General features: G+C 40.4%; 1 protein-coding gene across 4 annotated transcripts in view; it reads left to right on the top strand.

Annotated features, from left to right (window-relative positions):
• JAKMIP2 (janus kinase and microtubule interacting protein 2) overlaps positions 1-24,086 on the top strand; it is a 198,408-nt gene that overhangs the window by 162,042 nt on the left and 12,280 nt on the right. For 3 of the 4 annotated variants that reach the window (XM_009241163.4, XM_054556028.2, XM_054556029.2), the window contains 3 exons: positions 668-871; positions 6,413-6,478; positions 23,010-23,080. In XM_009241163.4, the coding sequence (XP_009239438.2) occupies positions 668-871; positions 6,413-6,478; positions 23,010-23,060 (321 nt within the window). In that variant the 3' untranslated portion in view covers positions 23,061-23,080. The remainder of the gene's footprint in view (positions 1-667; positions 872-6,412; positions 6,479-23,009; positions 23,081-24,086) is intronic. The other variant, XM_054556030.2, reaches the window with a different exon arrangement.

Below are 24,086 nucleotides of genomic sequence, written 5' to 3'. Positions count from 1 at the left end.
TTGTTGCTGTTGTTTTGAGATGGGGTTTCACTCTTGTTGCACAGACCAGAGTGCAATGCGTGATCTCGGCTCACTGCAACTTCCGCCTCTCAGGTTCCAGTGATTCTTCTGTCTCAGCCTCCCGAGTAGCTGGGATTACAGGCGCACACCACCACGCCCGACTAACTTTTTATATTTTTAGTGGAAATGAGGTTTCACCACGTTGGCCAGGCTGGTCTCAAACTCCTGACCTCAGATGATCCTCCTGCCTCCGGCTCGCAAAGTGCTGGGATTACAGGTGTGAGCCACTGTGCCTGGCCAGAGCTGTCAAGTAGAAGTGAGAACACACTTATTCTCAGCTACACTTTAGGATAGGAAGTACAGTTATTATAAAAAAGCGAGGGCTTTCTAAAAAGGAAAAGTATATAAAACGGACAGGGTCCCAAGAAAGAACAAATGTTCCCTCACTAGAGAAGTTCATGAATTGGCTAGATGACCCTTATGGAATCTCACAAAAGGAGATTTTCAGAAGTATAATTAGGCTAGAGAAGCTTTGAAATTATTTTCTTGCTAAAATCCTGTAAGCCTAAAGTTGGCAGCCATACACATATACATACATAGTGTACACTCCCACACCAGATATCAATGCCAAGTTCCGAAGTTAGACTTTTCTAATTCTATTTGCCAGAGAATCCAGGAACTAGAAGCTACTTTGTACAATGCTCTACAGCAAGAAACTGTTATCAAGTTTGGTGAATTATTAAGTGAAAAACAGCAAGAGGAGCTGAGGACGGCAGTAGAAAAGTTACGGCGGCAAATGCTGAGGAAGAGCAGAGAGTATGACTGTCAGATTCTTCAGGAGAGAATGGAGCTCTTACAGCAAGCCCATCAGGTGAGGACTGAGTCACTGCCTCTGCGTAGGGTTAGTACTAGCAAATGGAACTTAGTACTAGGTACACGGTATTGAGCATGGGTACGGAGAAGCCCAGGAGATACAAGTTATTTTCACAGAGTAAAATAACCATTGTTTTCTACCTTCATGCACATACAAAAATGACAGTTTTATAATAATTTAATCTTGAGAAAATTGGCGTTTCAGAAGGACTGAATACTGCTACTATTTTTAGAACTACGTTTTCATGAAATACCCTTTGAATTTCATGGTGTCTGATTATCTGCCTTATGCAGGGAAGCAGGACACTCTCCAGGGCAAAAATAGTGCTTCCCATGTATTGCTCACTCCAGTCCATAAACAAGCCTGATAATAATCCGAATAGTGTAAAAGAGAGCAAGGACCATTCACATTACAAACATCACCACCAACAAAGCCTGGCAGCTGCTGTTTACTTACTGACATTTGCTTTATGTCAGTAACTAAACTAAGGACTCTACTTACATCATTTCATTTAATCTTCATAATAGCCCTATGAGGTAAGTATTTTTATTATTTCAATTTTGGAGATAACAATACTGAAGATAAGAATGCTTAAGTGATTTGCCCAAGATGACACAGATGGTAAGCAACAGTCAGGATGACAGCCTAGGTCTGCTGAACTCCAAGGTCAGTGTGTCTAACCACTGTATTGTACCATCATCCATGACTTACGTGATTCATCAGCAAGGTCCAAAATAGGCACCCACTACTAATTTCCAGCCAAAATTTTTAATTGCAACTCTTTATTCATGCCATAGCCTGACAGTTGAGGGCTGAGGTCCTGGTCAAAATACAGATTCAATAAGGATTCCAGCATTGAAAGTGTCAGATTATAGTATTCAATCCTCAGAAGCTATAAGAAGCAACTGGTACAAAATTCAGATGGTATGAATAGGCGGTAAGAATCGTGTGGTCATCAGTCATCAAGGTAAGTGGAAAAGAGGCAGGGGTTCTTTTATGAGGCAAATAAAAACAATTCATGGGGGACATGACACTTAGCACACTTCAGATGCAGACAGGAGCTTTGTGGATTTTATAGGCTAACAGATTACCCAAGTAGGTGGAGAATTCTGAAGCCACGTGTCCCAGAAATGATAAATACATACATGTTCCTGTTAATGCCCCTTCAGATTCCATCACAAAAGTTTGAGTTTTGACCCATGGAAAGACTTCTTAAAGTCTTTAATAATAGACTCTATGGCATCATTGCATTGCTTCACGCATTCTTTTCTTCTAGCAGGGGATAAAAATGTACTCTGCACAAATTTCTTATGCTGCAATAGCATGTAATTACTTTCAACAAACTGGGAGTTATGTCATGGAAACACAGAAGTGTTTACTTTTAAGATGGACTCATAGTTATCTAAATTTATTTATGATAAAACCTTTATTCCATTTAAGTATTTCTTTAACCATTTAGCTAAGATACTTCACCCCTGAAAGAGTTGGCTTTGTTTAAGTTGTCCAGTAGTGCTGATAGTACACTACATTTCTGAACCTCAGAACAGTTTCATTGACATTTTCCACCCATCTTCTAAACAAATTTTCATTAGAATATGCCTTTCCCAGTTATTTCCTACTCTTCTTCTTCCCTTTTAATTAATAGCTGAGTTTCATAGAATTATTCCGGAAGATATTGGCCAGGATTTTTTATATATAACTATGTAATACACTCTAACTTCTAAAGTATATCACTAACCATGTATTACACAGTTCTGCTTGAATGTTTAAGAGTGAACTGATGCGTTCTTATCCTTACTTCTCTTCTCTCTCCCCATCTGCCTGTCTTAGTCAATAGAATTACCATATTTCAAATCACTCCAGCTAGAAACACTGGAGTGTTCTCTGTTATTTCCTTGTAAGCATTAATACAGCACCACATCCAACTGGCATTTCCCCTGAAATGTTTCTGATACTGGTCCATTTGTTCATTTTTGTCGACCCAGGCATGTGCAGGACCTTTCATTATTCCACCAGCTTCCAGTTACTGCCAAATGTTCTCTATGTGAATCCGACTCCATCATCTATGCATTTATTCAGTCAAACCTTTAAATGTGTTTCCTAAGTGCTAAGTACTGTGCTAGACAGAGAATTCACCGTGGACCCTGCCTTCACAAAACGTAGGACCCATAAATGGTTATAAAATGATTAACACAAAGAAAAATAATTATGATATATCATAATAAATAGCATTTTTAAAAGTACATGCAGGTGCCATGGGGACCTAGTTCTAGCTCTCCCCTTTTCAATCCACCACACATCTCATCACAGATTCCTCTCATTTTTCCTCATGGTACATTCTTGCCCCAAAGCCTCCATGGCCCAATTTCCAGTTGAGTAGAGTCTTACACAGGTCTCTTCAGGTCGTTCGGTAGCTGACTACCCCTCCCTCCAAAACCAGATTTGACCCAACCCCAGAGCATACTTCCCTCTCCACTCATGCAAAACATCCTGGTCCCACTTGTGCTGTGATTTTCCACCTCTAAGCCCTTGTTGCATAATTGCTCATCCTAAACTGTCCATTAGTTTCCATTGCATTGATCCAAGTGTTCTCATTTTTCTAGTCCCAGTTTAAGATCCAACTCATTCAGGACCCTCTCCCTGATGAAAATTTTAAAAATGAACCACATACTGCTCAAGATATCTACATTCTATATTCTGTTATGCAGTCATTCACAACCATTTATTGAGGGCCTGCTGTGTACCAGGTGCTGGGAATATAATGGTAAGCAAAGACATACAGATCACTACTCTCATCTGTCTCACAGAGGGACAGGGACAGAGCCACAACACAAATGAACAATGACTGAGGCAATTTCTGAGAGTGGCAATAAGTGCTATGCAGAAAGGTATACAATGTGTATGTGAGTTTGGGAGTAGGATTGGCCACTTTAGACTGGCTGGTAGGAGGAGGCCTCTCTGAAGATACCTAAGATCCAAGAAATGAGCCACACAAAGATCTTGGCCAAGTGTCCCAGAAGACAGGGACAACAAGGGCTAAGTCCCTATCATGGGAATAAGTTTGGAATAGTCAAGGAACAGAGAAAAGGCTAGAATGTCAGGAGCACGCAGAGCCAGAGTGAGGTTGATAGGAGGAGACGTTGCAGAGCTAAGAAAGGGCCACATCACACAGGGCTTTGCAGGAGTTTGAGTTTTATTCTGAGTACAACTCAACTAACTCTTCCTTCTTTTCTTCCCCACCCGCATAAACTCAGGGGACCATGGAGATCATTTTTACATTCTGAGAGTTCACAATGGCTGCTATTGATGGAGTAAGATGGTCAAAATAAAAGGCAGGAAGAGCAGGTAGAAGCTGCCACACCAGCCCTGACAAGAGAAGACAATGACTTGGTGAACTTGGTATCAGTAGAGATAAAAAGAAGTGTGTAGAAAAGGCATGTTTTAGATCCAACAAGGTTTTCTGTTGGGTGGATGCCAAAGGGATGGGAAGCAAAAAGAAATCAAGTATACATCGTATGATGTAGCATAACACATTTATTTGACAAAAAAATATGTGTGGACACCTTCTCCATGCTAAACACTGCACTAGGAATTGGAGATGGGTGATAAAGTTATTCAGTTTTTTTCCATTGTTTAGCTTTTCTATTTAGTTTTGTTATTCCATCTGGATCTGATAGTTCTTTGAAATTGGGAACTAACTGGTGCCTTATCTGTATTGTCTATTACATTCAGCACAGTCATGAGCATGTAAGGAGGTGCCCAACAAGCATAGATGTGATGGCTGAATGGATACTGCAGTAATTTTACATATTCATGATTTTGTCCATATAGTACTTGCCTCCATATCCAGCAGACATGCCAAGGAATTACTTGAGCACTCAAGGTGGAAATATCTAGCAAATTTATTCTTTTACTGTGTAGCTGTGGAGCACTGACAGCACTATGGAAATATACACCAGCACACACATCATACACGTATACACACACCGTCAACATTCCAGTTCCATCCCTTTCTCCAGCATTCATTATGGTATAATTTCAAGGTTAACCTTTATGGTCTCACCCTGACCAAAACACACCATCTCTTGTTGCACAAACCTTAGCCCCCTTACTTTAAAGAAGAGTTTCTCAATCTCAGCACTGCTGAAATTTTGAAGCAGATAATTCTTTATTCTTTTTTAGGGGGAGGGGTGGCTGTTCTGTGCCTTATCGGGTGTTTAGTAGCATTCCTGGCTTCTACTCTGTAGATGCTAGATGCACATACTCGCAGTTGTGACAGTACAGAAATGTCAAGACATTTAGATAGTGGTGATGGTTGCACAACTTTGTGAATATACTAAAACCACTGAATTACACAACTTAAAATAAATAAACATATTAACTAACTTTAAAAAAATGTGCAGAACTGCCAAATGTCCCTGGCTGGGGCAGGGAGAGACAAACGTTTGAGATCTACTCTTTTAAAGAGAAGGAGATATGCTTTCCAAGTTCAAGTACCCCTTGTTCTAGCTTCCCTTTTTTTCTCCTACCATTGCATTATAAAAACCTCTCTTTCTATGTTATCATCCCATTTGGCTTCTAGTGTTTTCTCCATAGACTCCATTTCTCTATTTTCTAATTATTCCCAGCAGAGGTATTAAATAAGAAGCCTGCATTATAAAACCATGTACATGAACACAAAAAACCTTTAGATTGCCAGATATAAATGTGAAGACTTTATTTTACTTGTAAATAATTGTTATGTAATGTTGATTTCAAATATTCGGTGTTTAAATTAGTGGAATTTTGTTACATAATTGAGAGGTAAGTTCATAGACAGTCTTGGAACTTTTCATCTTTAGGATTACTTGTGTTATGTTTGTTATGTTCTGGCGTTTTCCTAATTTACCAGTTCCCTCCTGGGAATGTTTGTTGATGTGTAATCTCTACTTTGTTTTGTGAGAATTTACCAATTCTATTATGTGAGAAAATTCTATCCTGAAACAGAGTTGAAATGGGGTTAAGATAAAAAGGTTAAGAAAGAACAATTGGATTGTTTACATCTATATGAGTCAGCCTCAACCACCTTTAATGTGGTAACAAACAATCAAAATCTCAATCCAAATGGTTCATAACAAAGCTTGTTTCTTGCTCTCTAGTTCTGAGACATACTACACCCTCTACCAGGATTTGATATTCCCAAATCTTATTCCAACTCACGTTCCACTGGCCAGAACAAGTCTCTTTGCCAAACTCAATGTCAGTGGTGTGGAATCTACACCTCACTAGGAAGGGGTCTACAGGGATAGGCTCAGTAGAAAAGGTGGCAAATATTTTTTGAAAAGATAATCAGTAACAATGATTTTCTACTACAAACATAGATAATTTCTGAAACATGCAACACGTTTTTGGGTGGGGAAAAACATGCATGCGATGTTTCCAGCTGCTTGTACAAATATTCAGGTTTGTATAGGAGTTTCGTGTTTTCATTTGGTAAATTATTTTTCCACACAACTTACCACCTACTGATGCTTTATTTCTTTTCTTTTCTTTCTTCAGAGAATTCGTGACTTAGAAGATAAAACAGACATCCAGAAAAGACAAATAAAGGACTTAGAAGAAAAGGTATGTGTCAAATTCAATAACTATCTTATTATTTGTTTAATCAGAAAGCAATATTGATTTTGCTCACTGTATTTACTTCCTGGCTTCTCAGTTATTGTGTGTCTTGCAGAGGCAGGTGTAGTTACAGTAAACCTAGCTTTCACCTTCAGTCAGACAGAATGCCAGCAAAGCGTCTGCCATCAGTAACCTAGCCTTCACATGTTTGTCTTTTGTGTTGCTTTCCTATTTTTTCTGTGTTTTCTTTCCTTAGTTTCCCCTTCCTTATCTTCATTTCCTTTCCAAAAGTTTCTTCGAGTTTTGTTACTCTACTTTGCTCTTTTTTAAAAGAAATCTTTTAGCACCTTTGTTTTACCTTTCCCATTATCATTCATAAAAAGACCTTTCATCCTTGTGCTGCAGTTTCACCTTAACAATAAGTTCAGAAACTTGGGTTGATATATGATAATCATGTTGTCCTGTCACTTCACCAGTGATCTCAAAGAGTGGCTGCTTCTTCCAAGTCAGACATTGTTTTTGAGGGATATAACAACATGGCTCTTACAGAGGGCACTTGGAAATGCATGTGGGGTGGGAGAACAGACAGAGCTCAGGCTGGGATGCTGAACAAGCTGCAGTGAGCTACACAGGCTTGCACAACAAAAAAAGCCAAAGCCTGGAATTCCCGAGCAAGATGGCCGAATAGGAACAGCTCCGATCTGCAGCTCCCAGCCAGACCAACACAGAAGGCGGGTGATTTCTGCATTTCTAACTGAGGTACCTGGTTCATCTCATTGGGACTGGTTAGACAATGGGTGCAACCCACGGAGGGCAAGCCAAAGCAGGGTGGGGTGTTGCCTCATCCAAGAAGCGCAAGGGGTTGGGGAAGTCCCTCCCCTAGCCAAGGGAAGCCATGAGGGACTGCGCCATGAGGGATGGTGCACTCCGGCCCAGATACTACACTTTTCTCACGGTCTTCGCAACCCACAGACCAGAATATTCCCTCAGGTGCCTACACCACAAGGGCCCTGGGTTTCAAGCACAAAACTAAGAGGCCGTTTGGGCAGACACTGAGCTAGCTGCAGGAGTTTTTATTTCATACCCCAGTGGCACCTGGAATGCCATCAAGACAGAACCGTTCACTCCCCTGGAAAGGGGCCTGAAGCCAGGGAGCCAAGTGGTCTTGCTCAGCGGATCCCACCCCCATGGATCCCAGCAAGCTAAGACCCACTGGGTTGAAATTCTAGCTGCCAGCACAGCAGTCTGAAGTCAACCTGGGGTGCCCAATCTTGGTGGGGGGAGGGGCGTTCGCCATTACTGAGGCTTGAGTAGGCTGCTTTCCCCTCACAGTGTAAACAAAGCAATGGGGAAGTTCAGACTAGGTGGAGCCCACCACAGGGCCACAAAGCTGCTGTAGCCAGACTGCCTGTCTAGAATCCTCCTCTCTGGACAGAGCATCTCTGAAGGAAAGGCAGCAGCCCCATTCAGGGGCTTACGGATAAAACTCCCAACTTCCTGGGACACAGCACCTAGGGGAAGGGGCGGCTGTGGGTGCAGCTTCAGCAGACTTAAACATTCCTGCCTGCTGGCTCTGAAGAGAGCAGTGGATCTCCCAGCATAGCACTCGAGCTCTGTGAAGGGACAGACTCCCTCCTCAAGTGGGTCCCTGACCCCTGTGCCTCCTGACTGGGAGATACCTCCCAGGAGGGGTCAACAGACACCTCCTACTGGAGAACTCTGGCTGGCGTCTGACCCGTGCCCTTCTGGGACAAAGCTTCCATAGGAAGGAGCAGGCAGCAATCTTTGCTATTCTGCAGGCTCTGCTGGTGATAACCAAGCAAACAGAGTCTGCAGTGGACCCCAGCAAACTCCAGCAGACTTGCAGCAGAGGGGCCTGACTGTTAGAAGGAAAACTAACAAACAGAAAGCAATAGCATCAACATCAATGAAAAGGACAACCATGCAAAAACTCTATCCAAAGGTCACCAACAGCAAAGGCCAAAGGTGGATAAATCCATGAAGATGAGGAAAAACCAGCATAAAAAGGCTGAAAATTCCAAAAACCAGAATGCCTCTTCTCCTCCAAAGGATCAAAACTCCTCGCAAACAAGTGAACAAAACTGGATGGAGAATGAGTGACGAATTGACAGAAGTAGGCTTCAGAAGGTGGATAATAACAAACTCCTCTGAGCTAGACTCCTCTGAGCATGTTATAACCCAATGTAAGGAAGCTAAGGTTAGAGGAATTGCTAACTAGAATAACCAGTTTAGAAAAGACCTGATGGAGCTGAAAAACAGCACAAGAACTTCGTGAAGCATGCAGTATCCATAGCTGGATCAGTCAAGTGGAAGAAAGGATAACAGAGATTGAAGATCAACTTAATGAAATAAAGTGTGAAGACAAGATTAGAGAAAAAAGAATGAAAAGAAATGAACAAAGCTTCTAAAAAATATGAGACTATGTGTAAAGACCAAACCTATGTTTGATTGGTGTACCTGAAAGTGATGGAGAGAATGGAACTAAGTTCAAAAACACACTTCAGGAAATTATCCAGGAGAACTTCCCCAATCTAGCAAGACAGGCCAACATTCAAATTCAGGAAATACAGAGAATACCACAAAGATACTCCTCAAGAAAAGCAGCCCTAAGACACATAATCATCAGATTCAGCAAGGTTGAAATGAAGGAAAAAAACGTTAAGCACAGCCAGAGAGAAAGGGCGGGTTACCCACAAAGGGAAGCCCATCAGACTAACAGTGGATCTCTCAGCAGAAACCCTACAAGCCAGAAGAGAGTAGGGGCCAATATTCAACATTCTTAAAGAAAATAATTTTCAACCCAGAATTTCATATCCAGCCAAACTAAGCTTCATAAGTGAAGGAGAAATAAAATCCTTTACAGACAAGCAATTGCTAAGGGATTTTGTCACCACCAGGCCTGCCTTACAAGAGCTCCTGAAGGAAGCACTAAATATGGAAAGGAAAAACTGGTACCAGCCACTGCAAAAACAACCCAAAATGCAGAGACCATCAACGCTATAAAGAAACTGCATCAACTAATGGGCAAAATAACCAGCTAGCATCACAATGACAGGATCAAATTCACACATAACAATATTAGCCTTAAATGTAAATGGGCTAAACGCCCCAATTAAAAGGCACACACTGGCAAATTGGATAAAAAGTCAAAACCCATTAGTGTACTGTATTCAGGAGACCCATCTCATGTGCAAAGACACACATAGACTCAAAATAGAGGAATGGAGGATGATTTACCAAGCAAATCGAAAGCAAAAAAAAGAAAAAGCTGGGGTTGCAATTCTAGTCTCTGATAAAACAGATTTTAAACCAACAAAAATCAAAAAAGACAAAGGAGGCATTACATAATGGTAAAGAGATCGATGCAACAAGAAGAGCGAACTGTCCTAAATATATATGCATCCAACACAGGAGCACCCAGATTCATAAAGCAAGTTCTTAGAGACCTACAAAGAAACTTAGACTCACACACATTAATAGTGGGAAACTTTAACACCCCACTGTCAATATTAGACAAATCAACAAGACAGAAAATTAACAAGGAAATTCAGGACTTGAACTCAGCTCTGGACCAAGCAGACCTGATAGACATCTACAGAACTCTCCACCCCAAATCAACAGAACATTCATTCTGCTCAGCACCACATAGCTCTTATTCTAAAATCGAACATATAATTGAAAGTAAAACACTCCTCAGCAAATGCAAAAGGACAGAAATCATAACAAACAGTCTCTCAGACCACAGTGCAATCAAATTAGAACTCAGGATTAAGAAACTCACTTAAAACCACACAACTACACGGAAACCAAACAACCTGTTCCTGAATGACTAATGGGTAAGTAATGAAATTAAGGCAGAAATAAATAATAAATAAGCTATTTGAAACCAATGAGAACAAAGACACAACATACCAGAATCTCTGGGACACAGCTAAAACAATGTTTAGAGGGAAATTTATAGCACTAAATGCCCACAGGAGAAAGTGGGAAAGATCTAAAATCACCACCCTAACATCACAATGAAAAGACTAGAGAACCAAGAGCAAACAAATTCAAAAGCTAGCAGAAGACAAGAAATAACTAAGATCAGAGCAAAACTGAAGGAGATAGAGACACGAAAAACCCTTCAAAAAATCAATGAATCCAGGAGCTGGTTTTTTGAAAAGATTAACAAAATAGACCACTAGCCAGACTAATAAAGAAGAAAAGAGAGAAGAATCAAATAGATACAATAAAAAATGATAAAGGGGGGATCACCACTGATCCCACAGAAATACAAACTACGATCAGAGAATACTATAAACACCTCTATGCAAATAAATAGAAAATCTAGAAGAAATTGATAAATTCCTGGACACATACACCCTCCCAAGACTAAACCAGGAAGAAGTCAAATCCCTGAATAGACCAATAACAAGTTCTGAAATAGAGGCAGTAATTAATTGCCTACCAACCAAAAAAAGCCCAGGACCAGACAGAGTCACAGCTGAATTCTACCAGAGGTACAAAGAGGAGTTGGTGCCATTCATTCGGAAACTATTCCAAACAATAGAAAAAAAGGGACTTCTCCCTAACTCATTTTATGAGGCCAGCATCATTCTGATACAGAACCTGGCAGAGACACAACAACAACAACAACAAAATTTCAGGCCAGTATCCCTGATGAACATCATTGTGACAATCCTCAATAAAATACTGGCAAACCAAATCCAGCAGCACATTAAAAACCTTATCCACCATGATCGCGTTGGCTTCATCCCTGGGATGCAAGGCTGGTTCAACATATGTAAATCAATAAATGTAATCCATGACATAAACAGAACCCATGACAAAAACCACATGATTATCTCAATAGATGCAGAAAAGGCCTTTGATAAAATTCAACACCCTTCATGCGAAAAACACTCAATAAACTAGGTATTGATGGAACATATCTCAAAATAATAAGAGCTATTTATGACAAACCCACAGCTAATATCATACTGAATGGGCAAAAGCTGGAAGCATTCCCTTTGAAAACTGGCACAAAACAAGGATGCCGTCTCTCACCACTCCTATTCAACATAGTATTGGAAGTTCTGGCCAGGATAATCAGTCAAGAGAAAGAAATAAAGCATATTCAGATAGGAAGAGAGGAAGTCAAATTGTCTCTGTTTGCAGATGACATGATTGTATTTTTAGAAAACCCCATTGTCTCGCCCCAAAAACTTCTTGAGCTGATAAGCAACTTCAACAAACTCTCAAGATACAAAATCAATGTGCAAAAATCACAAGCATTCCTATACACCAATAATAGACAGAGAGCCAAATCATGAAAGAACTCTCATTCACAATTGCCACAAGGAGAATAAAATACCTAGGAATACAACTTACATGGGAAGGACCACTTCAAGAAGAACTAAAATCCACTACTCATGGCAGTAAGAGAGAACACAAACAAATGGAAAAACATTCCATGCTCATGGATAGAAAGAATCAGTATCATGAAAATGGCCATACTGCCCAAAGTAATTTATAGATTCAATGCTATTCCCATCAAGCTACCATTTACTTTCTTCACAGAATTAGAAAAAACTATTTTAAATTTCATATGTAACCAAAGAAGAGCCCATATAGCCAAGACAATCCTAGCAAAAAGAACAAAGCTGGAGGCATCATGCTACCTGACTTCAAACTATACTACAAGCCTACAGTAACCAAAACAGCACAGTACTGGTAACAAAACAGATATATAGACCAATGGAACAGAACAGAGGCCTCAGAAATAACACCACACATCTACAACCATCGGATCTTTGACAAACCTGCCAAAAACAAGCAATGGGGAAAGGATTCCCTATTTAATAAATGGTGTTCAGAAAACCAGCTAGCCATATTCAGAAAACTGAAACTGGACCTCTTCCTTACACCTTATACAAAAATTAACTCAAGATGGATTAAAGATTTAAACGTAAGACCTAAAACCATAAAAACCTTAGAAGAAAATCTAGGCAATACCATTCAGGACATAAGCATGGGCAAAGACTTCATGACTAAAACACCAAAAGCAATAGCAACAAAATCCAAAATTGACAAATGGGATCTAATTAAGCTAAAGAGCTTCTGCACAGCAAAAACAAACTATCATCAGAGTGAAGAGATAACCTACAGAATGGGAGGGAATTTTTGCAATCTATCCATCTGAAAAAGGGCTATTATCCAGAATCTACAGGGAACTTAAACAAATCTACAAGGAAAAAAACAAACAACCCCATCAAAAAGTGGGCAAAGGATATGAACAGACACTTTTCAAAATAAGACATAATGCGGCCAACAAACATGAAAAAAAGCTCATCATCACTGGTCATTAGAGAAATGCAAATTAAAATCACAATGAGATACCATCTCACGCCAGTTAGAATGGCTATCATTAAAAAGTCAGGAAACAACAGATGCTGGAGAGGATGTGGAGAAATAGGAATGATTTTACATGGTTGGTGGGAGTGTAAATTAGTTCAACCATTGTGGAAGACAGTGTGGTGATTCTTCAAGGATCTAGAACTAGAAATACCATTTGACCCAGCCATCCCATTACTGGATTTATAACTCAAAGGATTATAAATTATAAATCCATTACTGGATGTATAACCCAAAGGATTATGAATCATTCTACTATAAAGACCCATGCACACATATGTTTATTTCAGCAATATTCACAATAACAAAGACTTGGAACCAACCCAAATGCCCATCATTGTTAGACTGGAAAAAGAAAATGTGGCACAGGGCCAGTCACGGTGGCTCACACCTGTAATCCCAGCACTTTGGGAAGCCGAGGCGGGTGGATCACCAGGTCAGGAGATCGAGACCATCCTGGCTAACATGGTGAAACCCTGTCTCTACTAAAAATACAAAAAATTAGCTGGGTGAGATGGTGGGAGCCTGTAGTCCCAGCTACTGGGGAGGCTGAGGCAGGAGAATGGCATGAACCTGGGAGGCGGAGCTTGCAGTGAGCCGAGATCACGCCACTGCACTCCAGCCTGGGTGACAGAGCAAGACTCTGTCAAAAAAAAAAAAAAGGGGGGGAGGAGCCAAGATGGCCGAATAGGAACAGCTCCGGTCTACAGCTCCCAGCGCGAGCGACGCAGAAGACGGGTGATTTCTGCATTTCCATCTGAGGTACCGTGTTCATCTCACTAGGGAGTGCCAGACAGTGGGCGCAGGTCAGTCGGTGAGCGCACCGTGCGCCAGCCGAAGCAGGGGCGAGGCATTGCCTCACTCGGGAAGCGCAAGGGGTCAGGGAGTTCCCCTTCCAGGGGTGACAGACGGCACCTGGAAAATCGGGCCACTCCCACCCGAATACTGTGCTTTTCCGACGGGCTTAGGAAACGGTGCCCCAGGAGAGTATAGCCCGCACCTGGCTCAGAGGGTCCTACGCCCACGGAGTCTCGCTGATTGCTAGCACAGCAGTCTGAGATCAAACAGCAAGTCGGCAGCGAGGCTGGGGGAGGGGCGCCCGCCATTGCCCGGGCTCGCTTAGGTAAACAAAGCAGCCTGGAAGCTTGAACTGGGTGGAGCCCACCACAGCTCAAGGAGGCCTGCCTGCCTCTGTAGGCTCCACCTCTGGGGGCAGGACACAGACAAACAAAAAGACAGCAGTAACCTCTGCAGACTTAAATGTCCCTGTCTGACAGCTGTGAGGAGAGCAGTGGTTCTCCCAGCACGCAGCTGGAGATCTGAGAACGGGCTGACTGCCTCCTCAAGTGGGTCCCTGACCCCTGACCCCCGAGCAGCCTAACTGGGAGGCACCCCCCAGCAGGGGCAGACTGACACCTCACACGGCCGGCCAGGTACTCCAACAGACCTGCAGCTGAGGGTTCTGTCTGTTAGAAGGAAAACTAACAGAAAAGACATCCACACCAAAAACCCATCTGTACATCACCATCATCAAAGACCAAAAGTAGATAAAACCACAAAGATGGGGAAAAAACAGAGCAGAAAAACTGGAAACTCTAAAAACCAGAGTACCTCTCCTCCTCCAAAGGAACGCAGTTCCTCACCAGCAACGGAACAAAGCTGGACAGAGAATGACTTTGACGAGCTGAGAGAAGAAGGCTTCAGACGATCAAATTACTCTGAGCTACGGGAGGATATTCAAACCAAAGGCAAAGAAGTTGAAAACTTTGAAAAAAATTTAGAAGAATGTATAACTAGAATAACCAATACAGAGAAGTGCTTAAAGGAGCTGATGGAGCTGAAAACCAAGGCTCGAGAACTACGTGAAGAATGCAGAAGCCTCAGGAGCCGATGCGATCAAATGGAAGAAAGGGTATCAGCCCTGGAAGATGAAATGAATGAAATGAAGCGAGAAGGGAAGTTTAGAGAAAAAAGAATAAAAAGAAACGAGCAAAGCCTCCAAGAAATGTGGGACTATGTGAAAAGACCAAATCTATGTCTGATTGGTGTACCTGAAAGTGACGGGGAGAATGGAACCAAGTTGGAAAACACTCTGCAGGATATTATCCAGGAGAACTTCCCCAATCTAGCAAGGCAGGCCAACATTCAGATTCAGGAAATACAGAGAACGCCACAAAGATACTCCTCGAGAAGAGCAACTCCAAGACACATAATTGTCAGATTCACCAAAGTTGAAATGAAGGAAAAAATGTTAAGGGCAGCCAGAGAGAAAGGTCGGGTTACCATCAAAGGGAAGCCCATCAGACTAACAGCGGATCTCTCGGCAGAAACCCTACAAGCCAGAAGAGAGTGGGGGCCAATATTCAACATTCTTAAAGAAAAGAATTTTCAACCCAGAATTTCATATCCTGCCAAACTAAGCTTCATAAGTGAAGGAGAAATAAAATACTTTACAGACAAGCAAATGCTGAGAGATTTTGTCACCACCAGGCCTGCCCTAAAAGAGCTCCTGAAGGAAGCGCTAAACATGGAAAGGCACAACCGGTACCAGCCACTGCAAAATCATACCAAAATGTAAAGAACATCGAGACTAGGAAGAGACTGCATCAACTAACGAGCAAAATATCCAGCTAACACCATAATGACAGGATCAAATTCACACATAACAATATTAACTTTAAATGTAAATGGACTAAATGCTCCAATTAAAAGACACAGACTGGCAAACTGGATAAAGACTCAAGACCCATCAGTGTGCTGTATTCAGGAAACCCATCTCACGTGCAGAGACACACATAGGCTCAAAATAAAAGGATGGAGGAAGATCTACCAAGCAAATGGAAAACAAAAAAAGGCAGGGGTTGCAATCCTAGTCTCTGATAAAACAGACTTTAAACCAACAAAGATCAAAAGAGACAAAGAAGGCCATTACATAATGGTAAAGGGATTAATTCAACAAGAAGAGCTAACTATCCTAAATATATATGCACCCAATACAGGAGCACCCAGATTCATAAAGCAAGTCCTGAGTGACCTACAAAGAGACTTAGACTCCCACACATTAATAATGGGAGACTTTAACACCCCACTATCAACATTAGACAGATCAACGAGACAGAAAGTCAACAAGGATACCCAGGAATTGAACTCAGCTCTGCACCAAGCGGACCTAATAGACATCTACAGAACTCTCCACCCCAAATCAACAGACTATACATTTTTTTCAGCACCACACCACACCTATTCCAAAATTGACCATATACTTGGAAGTAAAGCTCTCCTCAATAAATGTAAAAGAACAGAAATTGTAACAAACTGTCTCTCAGATCACAGTGCAATCAAGCTAGAACTCAGGATTAAGAATCTCACTCAAAACCGCTCAACTACGTGGAAACTGAACAACCTGCTCCTGAATGACTACTGGGTACATAACGAAATGAAGGCAGAAATAAAGATGTTCTTTGAAACCAACGAGAACCAAGACACAACATACCAGAATCTCTGGGATGCATTCAAAGCAGTGTGTAGAGGGAAATTTATAGCACTAAATGCCCACAAGAGAAAGCAGGAAAGATCCAAAATTGACACCCTAACATCACAATTAAAAGAACTAGAAAAGCAAGAGCAAACACATTCAAAAGCTAGCAGAAGGCAAGAAATAACTAAAATCAGAGCAGAACTGAAGGAAATAGAGACACAAAAAACCCTTCAAAAAATAAATGAATCCAGGAGCTGGTTTTTTGAAAGGATCAACAAAATTGATAGACCGCTAGCAAGATTAATAAAGAAAAAAAGAGAGAAGAATCAAATAGATGCAATAAAAAATGATAAAGGGGATATCACCACCGATCCCACAGAAATACAAACTACCATCAGAGAATATTACAAACACCTCTATGCAAATAAACTAGAAAATCTAGAAGAAATGGATAAATTCCTCGACACATACACCCTCCCAAGACTAAACCAGGAAGAAGTTGAATCTCTGAATAGACCAATAACAGGAGCTGAAATTGTGGCAATAATCAATAGCTTACCAACCAAAAAAAGTCCAGGTCCAGATGGATTCACAGCCGAATTCTACCAGAGGTACAAGGAGGAGCTGGTACCATTCCTTCTGAAACTATTCCAATCAATAGAAAAAGAGGGAATCCTCCCTAACTCATTTTATGAGGCCAGCATCATCCTGATACCAAAGCCTGGCAGAGACACAACAAAAAAAGAGAATTTTAGACCAATATCCTTGATGAACATTGATGCAAAAATCCTCAATAAAATACTGGCAAACAGAATCCAGCAGCACATCAAAAAGCTTATCCACCATGATCAAGTGGGCTTCATCCCTGGGATGCAAGGCTGGTTCAATATACGCAAATCAATAAATGGAATCCAGCATATAAACAGAACCAAAGACAAAAACCACATGATTATCTCAATAGATGCAGAAAAGGCCTTTGACAAAATTCAACAACCCTTCATGCTAAACACTCTCAATAAATTAGGAATTGATGGGACGTATCTCAAAATAATAAGAGCTATTTATGACAAACCCACAGCCAATATCATACTGAATGGGCAAAAACTGGAAGCATTCCCTTTGAAAACTGGCACAAGACAGGGATGCCCTCTCTCACCACTTCTATTCAACATAGTGTTGGAAGTTCTGGCCAGGGCAATTAGGCAGGAGAAGGAAATCAAGGGTATTCAATTAGGAAAAGAGGAAATCAAATTGTCCCTGTTTGCAGATGACATGATAGTATATCTAGAAAACCCCATTGTCTCAGCCCAAAATCTCCTTAAGCTGATAAGCAACTTCAGCAAAGTCTCAGGATACAAAATCAACGTGCAAAAATCACAAGCATTCTTATACATCAATAACAGACAAACAGAGAGCCAAATCATGAGTGAACTCCCATTCACAATTGCTTCAAAGAGAAGAAAATACCTAGGAATCCAACTTACAAGGGATGTGAAAGACCTCTTCAAGGAGAACTACAAACCACTGCTCAAGGAAATAAAAGAGGATACAAACAAATGGAAGAACATTCCGTGCTCATGGGTAGGAAGAATCAATATCATGAAAATGGCCATCCTTCCCAAGGTAATTTACAGATTCAATGCCATCCCCATCAAGCTACCAATGACTTTCTTCTCAGAATTGGAAAAAACTACTTTAAAGTTCATATGGAACCAAAAAAGAGCCCGCATCGCCAAGTCAATCCTAAGCCAAAAGAACAAAGCTGGAGGCATCACACTACCTGACTTCAAACTATACTACAAGGCTACAGTAACCAAAACAGCATGGTACTGGTACCAAAACAGAGATATAGATCAATGGAACAGAACAGAGCCGTCAGAAATAATGCCACATATCTACAAGTATCTGATCTTTGACAAACCTGACAAAAACAAGAAATGGGGAAAGGATTCCCTATTTAATAAATGGTGCTGGGAAAACTGGCTAGCCATATGTAGAAAGCTGAAACTGGATCCCTTCCTTACACCTTATACAAAAATCAATTCAAGATGGATTAAAGACTTAAATGTTAGACCTAAAACCATAAAAACCCTAGAAGAAAACCTAGGCATTACCATTCAGGACATAGGCATGGGCAAGGACTTCATGTCTAAAACACCAAAAGCAATGGCAACAAAAGCCAAAATTGACAAATGGGATCTAATTAAACTAAAGAGCTTCTGCACAGCAAAAGAAACCACCATCAGAGTGAACAGGCAACCTACAAAATGGGAGAAAATTTTCGCAACCTACTCATCTGACAAAGGGCTAATATCCAGAATCTACAATGAACTCCAACAAATTTACAAGAAAAAAACAAACAACCCCATCAAAAAGTGGGCGAAGGACATGAACAGACACTTCTCAAAAGAAGACATTTATGCAGCCAAAAAACACATGAAAAAATGCTCACCATCACTGGCCATCAGAGAAATGCAAATCAAAACCACAATGAGATACCATCTCACACCAGTTAGAATGGCAATCATTAAAAAGTCAGGAAACAACAGGTGCTGGAGAGGATGTGGAGAAATAGGAACACTTTTACACTGTTGGTGGGACTGTAAACTAGTTCAACCCTTGTGGAAGTCAGTGTGGCGATTCCTCAGAGATCTAGAACTAGAAATTCCATTCGACCCAGCCATCCCATTACTGGGTATATACCCAAAGGACTATAAATCATGCTGCTATAAAGACACATGCACACGTATGTTTATTGCGGCATTATTCACAATAGCAAAGACTTGGAACCAACCCAAATGTCCAACAATGATAGACTGGATTAAGAAAATGTGGCACATATACACCATGGAATACTATGCAGCTATAAAAAATGATGAGTTCACGTCCTTTGTAGGGACATGGATGAAATTGGAAATCATCATTCTCAGTAAACTATCGCAAGAACAAAAAACCAAACACCGCATATTCTCACTCATAGGTGGGAATTGAACAATGAGAACACATGGACACAGGAAGGGGAACATCACACTCTGGGGACTGTTGTGGGGTGGGGGGAGGGGGGAGGGATAGCATTGGGAGATATACCTAATGCTAGATGACGAGTTGGTGGGTGCAGCACACCAGCATGGCACATGTATACATATGTAACTTACCTGCACATTGCGCACATGTACCATAAAACCTAAAGTATAATAATAATAATAATAATAATAAAAGAAAAAAAAAAAAAAAAGTGGCGCATATATACCATGGAATACTATGCAACCATAAAAAACGATGAGTTCATATCCTTTGCAGAGACATGGATGAAGTTGGAAACCATCATTCTCAGCAAACTAACAGAGGAATAGAAAACCAAACACCGCATGTTCTCACTCATAAGTGGGAGTTGAACAATGAGAACATATGGGCACAGGTTGGGGAACATCACACACCAGGGCCTGTCGGGGGTGGGGAGCAAGGGGAGGGATAGCATTAGGAGAAATACCTAATGTAGATGATGAGTTGATGGGTGCAGCAAACCACCATGGCACATGTATACCTATGTAACAAACCTGCATGTTCTGTGCATGTATCCCAGAACTTAAAGTATAATAATAATAATAATAATAATAATAATAATAATAATAATAAAAAGTCTGGCCCAAGACACCAGGAATATTCTGCTGAGGGAAACAGCAAGGATGCCAGAGGTTTTTCTCTGGAATTCCAATCAGATTGACTGAAAGTAGCTACCTGAATCCCTGTATGGTAAAACAATATGGCTGTTTTATAATAGCTTCCATAGGCACACAAGAAGAAAATAGCAAACTATCTGCCCTTCCTGCAACAATGGTTAGAATTTGGTTCATCCCAGATTGCTTCTATAATTATCCATATATGTGAGGTTAAAGGGAGTTGGTGGGCTCAAGTAGCCAGACCACCAGGCATCCAGATTGTTATATAGGGTGGGTCTTCAGGTACTCATTTGACCTTAGGTAAATAACTTCACCTCCTCTGTCTAAGACATATCTCTAAAATAGGGGTGATAACACTTGCCCCTTCTTCCTCCCATGGATTCCATGAGGAACAACTGAGGTCACTTATGTGAAAAAGGAAACACTAAAAAAGTGTAAGTCAAATTCTAAAAGTGTAATTTTTAAAATTTCTGACCCAAAGTATACATTCTCTGCAAAATTTTAAATTTGAATTTCTCACATTTCAGAAGGGGCTATTTAGTTCTGCAGGATTGAATGAGGCAACAATAACATACAATAAATTTCCCAGTGATTGGCAGGAAGCCCCACAGAAGGCAGGGATTGCTTTCAGCTTCCCTGTTTGTCAAAGACCACACTTAATATCTTCCATTTTCCACACTTGTGAATGGCCAGCTCTTAGCTCTCTCTCTCTGCTAATTCATAAGCTACCCTAGGCCTGGCTCAAGGAAGAAGTCAAAGTTGAGGCTATTCTTCCCCCAAAACTTGACGATACCCATTCAGTCCCTATCCAGCTGAGGTTTAAAACAAACAAAAAGGGAAGAAAACAAAATCTATCAACGTCATCACCCTAGCCATTCTCTAAATAAAACCCTCAAAAATTTTGGAAGAAGGGAGATTATGATCATGTTCATTATTGGAATTCAATGTAAACTTTTTCACAATTCTTTTGCTCAGTACACTTTACAGGTCTGAACTTCCTAAATTTTTATGATAATGGGGTAATAATCTTACTTCAAAGAAAATAAGGATCTAATTATCAACATTGCATATTTCACATATGGTAGCAAATTCAACCACTTTAAAAACAATTCAGTTGACTTCTGATTAGATATTTGACTAGAGATGAGGTTTATGTTTCACCTTCTACTCACTGGACTTCAGTTCTCCTCACCCTTAAGTCTAGTAAAAAGGCTAAAGATCCTGTATGCCAGAGATACTCTTCATTCTTCCCTTGTGGTACTTGAACACCCACTCAGGGTACATGTAATATCCCTTCTTTATTGCTTATTTCAATGCACACAGTTAGTGTGAATCAGGTGATAACAACAAACCAGCTTCAGCTGTGTGCAGCACTTATCTAGAGCATAATATCTGTATGCACCATATCTAGAGTACTTCCACTGCCATCATTTCATCTGATTCTCATAATTACTCTATGAGACAGACACTACAGATGTTATGATCCCCTTTTATACAGATAATAAAACAATGGCTCAAAGAAATTAAACAACTTGCCCAAAATTATATAATCAATTTATGGCAAGTGAAAACCAGAGGTCAGGGTGTCTGACTCCAAATGGCATGATCTGCCCACCACACTGCAGGGATTAAGACTCTCATTACAGATTGAGTGATGGGCATCTCCTCATGCCCAAAGAGGTAGCTCTGATGTCTGATCTTCTCATAGAAATAGCAGGAATGGGAATTCGTCCCTTACCCTCATTCTCGAACTCCTCCTGCTATAAGTTTACCTTCAAGGAATGAAGAAAAGCAACAGTTTTTGCTTTTCGGAATAATAGACTAGCCACCAATGCATGCCTCTTAGAGCCATACTCATAACTTGTTTATAGAATTTAGCCATAGTGAAGCAAGAACCTTATAAGCAGTAGCATTAAAAGAAATATGCTAATAATATTCACAATATGAGAATGCCAGACATAACCCTTATTCACAGATGTGTCCAACGATGTGTTCCTGGAGTGTGATAATCAAGTAAAAGACTTACTCTGTAAAATAAAACCACCAAGGAAATCAATTATTTTTTTAAAACTGACCCGACCCATGACTTTTTATAGTTAGTATACAGTTAGTTATATACCTGTGCTACTCAAGCACTGTTTGTCCATCCAATTATCTGTTTCTCAAATGAAAATTTTTGGTGAAGAGAAACAAATCAGACTCCATTAACTTCCATGAGTCAAATAAGAAGAAGTCTATTTCGGAGGCATAACAGCTGGAACAACATCACACATTTATTATGTGAAATGCCCACTGATGCAGAAGCAGGTTTTATACCAATAGCATGACCAGATGTCCCCAGTTGCCTAGGACAGACCCAGTTTTTACCCATCAACCCAAAGTAATTATTAACAGTTGTCCATTTCTCTCTCCGAAATGTTCCACTGTGAGTAATTAAGTATATATTTAGCCTACAGATTAATATTCTCCCAGCTGTGCCTTAATCCTAAAACCTATCGTAGTAACCAAAAAAGATAGTACTGCATGATTAAGTGTAAGTTCTGATCATATTTTGTGTTTTTGAAATACCCTCTCATGCATGAAAGATAGAGACAGTGATATATAATAAAGTAGGATTCAGGCTAGCTAAGCTTTAGCCCTCACTGTGCCATAAAATTGTATGAAATTAAACTATTGATTTACTGCTCTGTGCTTATTTTTCTTATCTGTAAAATTAGGAGCTTAGACCAATTGTTCGTAAGACCACCTCATGATTCTAAAATGTATGAATCAATGTTAGTTGAACGCTGATACTCTGTCAGTAGCTACGTAAAAGGTGTGGATTTTTTTAAACAAAAAGGTGCTTGATGTTCATGTGTGAAGTGATTAGACTTGAGCAATGTGGAAAAGCTGAGGTTTTGTACTACCTGAATGGCACTACAGAAATTCAGATTTACATAATCTTCTTCTTTTTCTTCTGCAGTTTCTGTTTCTATTCTTGTTCTTCTCTCTTGCCTTTATTCTATGGCCTTGATGTCAAGGTGCCTCTTAAAGGTAAGATTCCATTTAATTCTCAAAATGTGGTTCTAAGAGGTATTTGATAAAAAGGATGTTACCTATAGTTACTATGCCTTTCTTTAGTTTTTTGTTTTGTTTTGTTTTGTTTTTTGAGACAGAGTCTTGTTCTGTCACCCAGGCTGGAATGCAGTGGCACAATCAGATCATTCACTGGCAACCTCGATCTCCCAGGCTCAAAGCGATCCTCAAACCTCAGCCTCCTGAGTAGCTGGGACTACAGGCATGTGTCACCATGCTCAGCTAATTTTTTTTTTTATTATTTTTAGTAGAGACAAGGTCTCACTTTGTTGCCCAGGGTAGTCTTGAACTTCAGAGCTCAAGCAATCCTCCTGCCTTAGCCTCCCAAAGTGTTGACCAAGCCATCAGGCCTGGTCTATATATTTTAACTATGCTATATTTTTAAAAAACAAACACACTTGCTTTGGTTAGCATAAATGCCATAAATTGAGAAACAGATCCAGTCTATTTGGGTGATTATTAGAAAAGTGAAGAAACTGAATATTCTGAGAATCAAGAATTTGTTCCAGTTAACTGTATTACTTCAGGAAGTCACAATGTCTGTGGATGTTAGTATTCTCATCATAATCTCCCACTATGCAGAAAGTTGCATCTGTATCTGCAAAGTGAATAAATAATGACGTTATCTTTAGTGTTGCGTTCAGCTTGAAAATTCTGATTCTGCTAATCTAACAAGCTAGTAATGACTGCTGTTTTTTTCACCCCTTTTCCCCAGTAGAGACTGGGGAGTTCATTAAAACTCAAGAAAGCAGGCTAAGTGGATCTTGTTTTCAAATAAGTTACTTTTCAATGTCCATATAGAAAACAAAAAGGAGAGTCTTATAATTACTATTATCGAGTCCATGTCTCATGAATACATGCATAAATAATCTTAGTGATTCCCAGTGCTTAAAAATACAGATTTTTAAGCCCCTCCTCAGACTTGCTGAGTCAGATCACTGGAGATAGAGGTGAGATAGAGAGA

This window comes from Pongo abelii, chromosome 4 (assembly GCF_028885655.2).
Source record: "Pongo abelii isolate AG06213 chromosome 4, NHGRI_mPonAbe1-v2.0_pri, whole genome shotgun sequence".
NCBI lineage: Eukaryota > Metazoa > Chordata > Mammalia > Primates > Hominidae > Pongo > Pongo abelii.
This window is presented reverse-complemented; position numbering and strand designations above follow the sequence as displayed.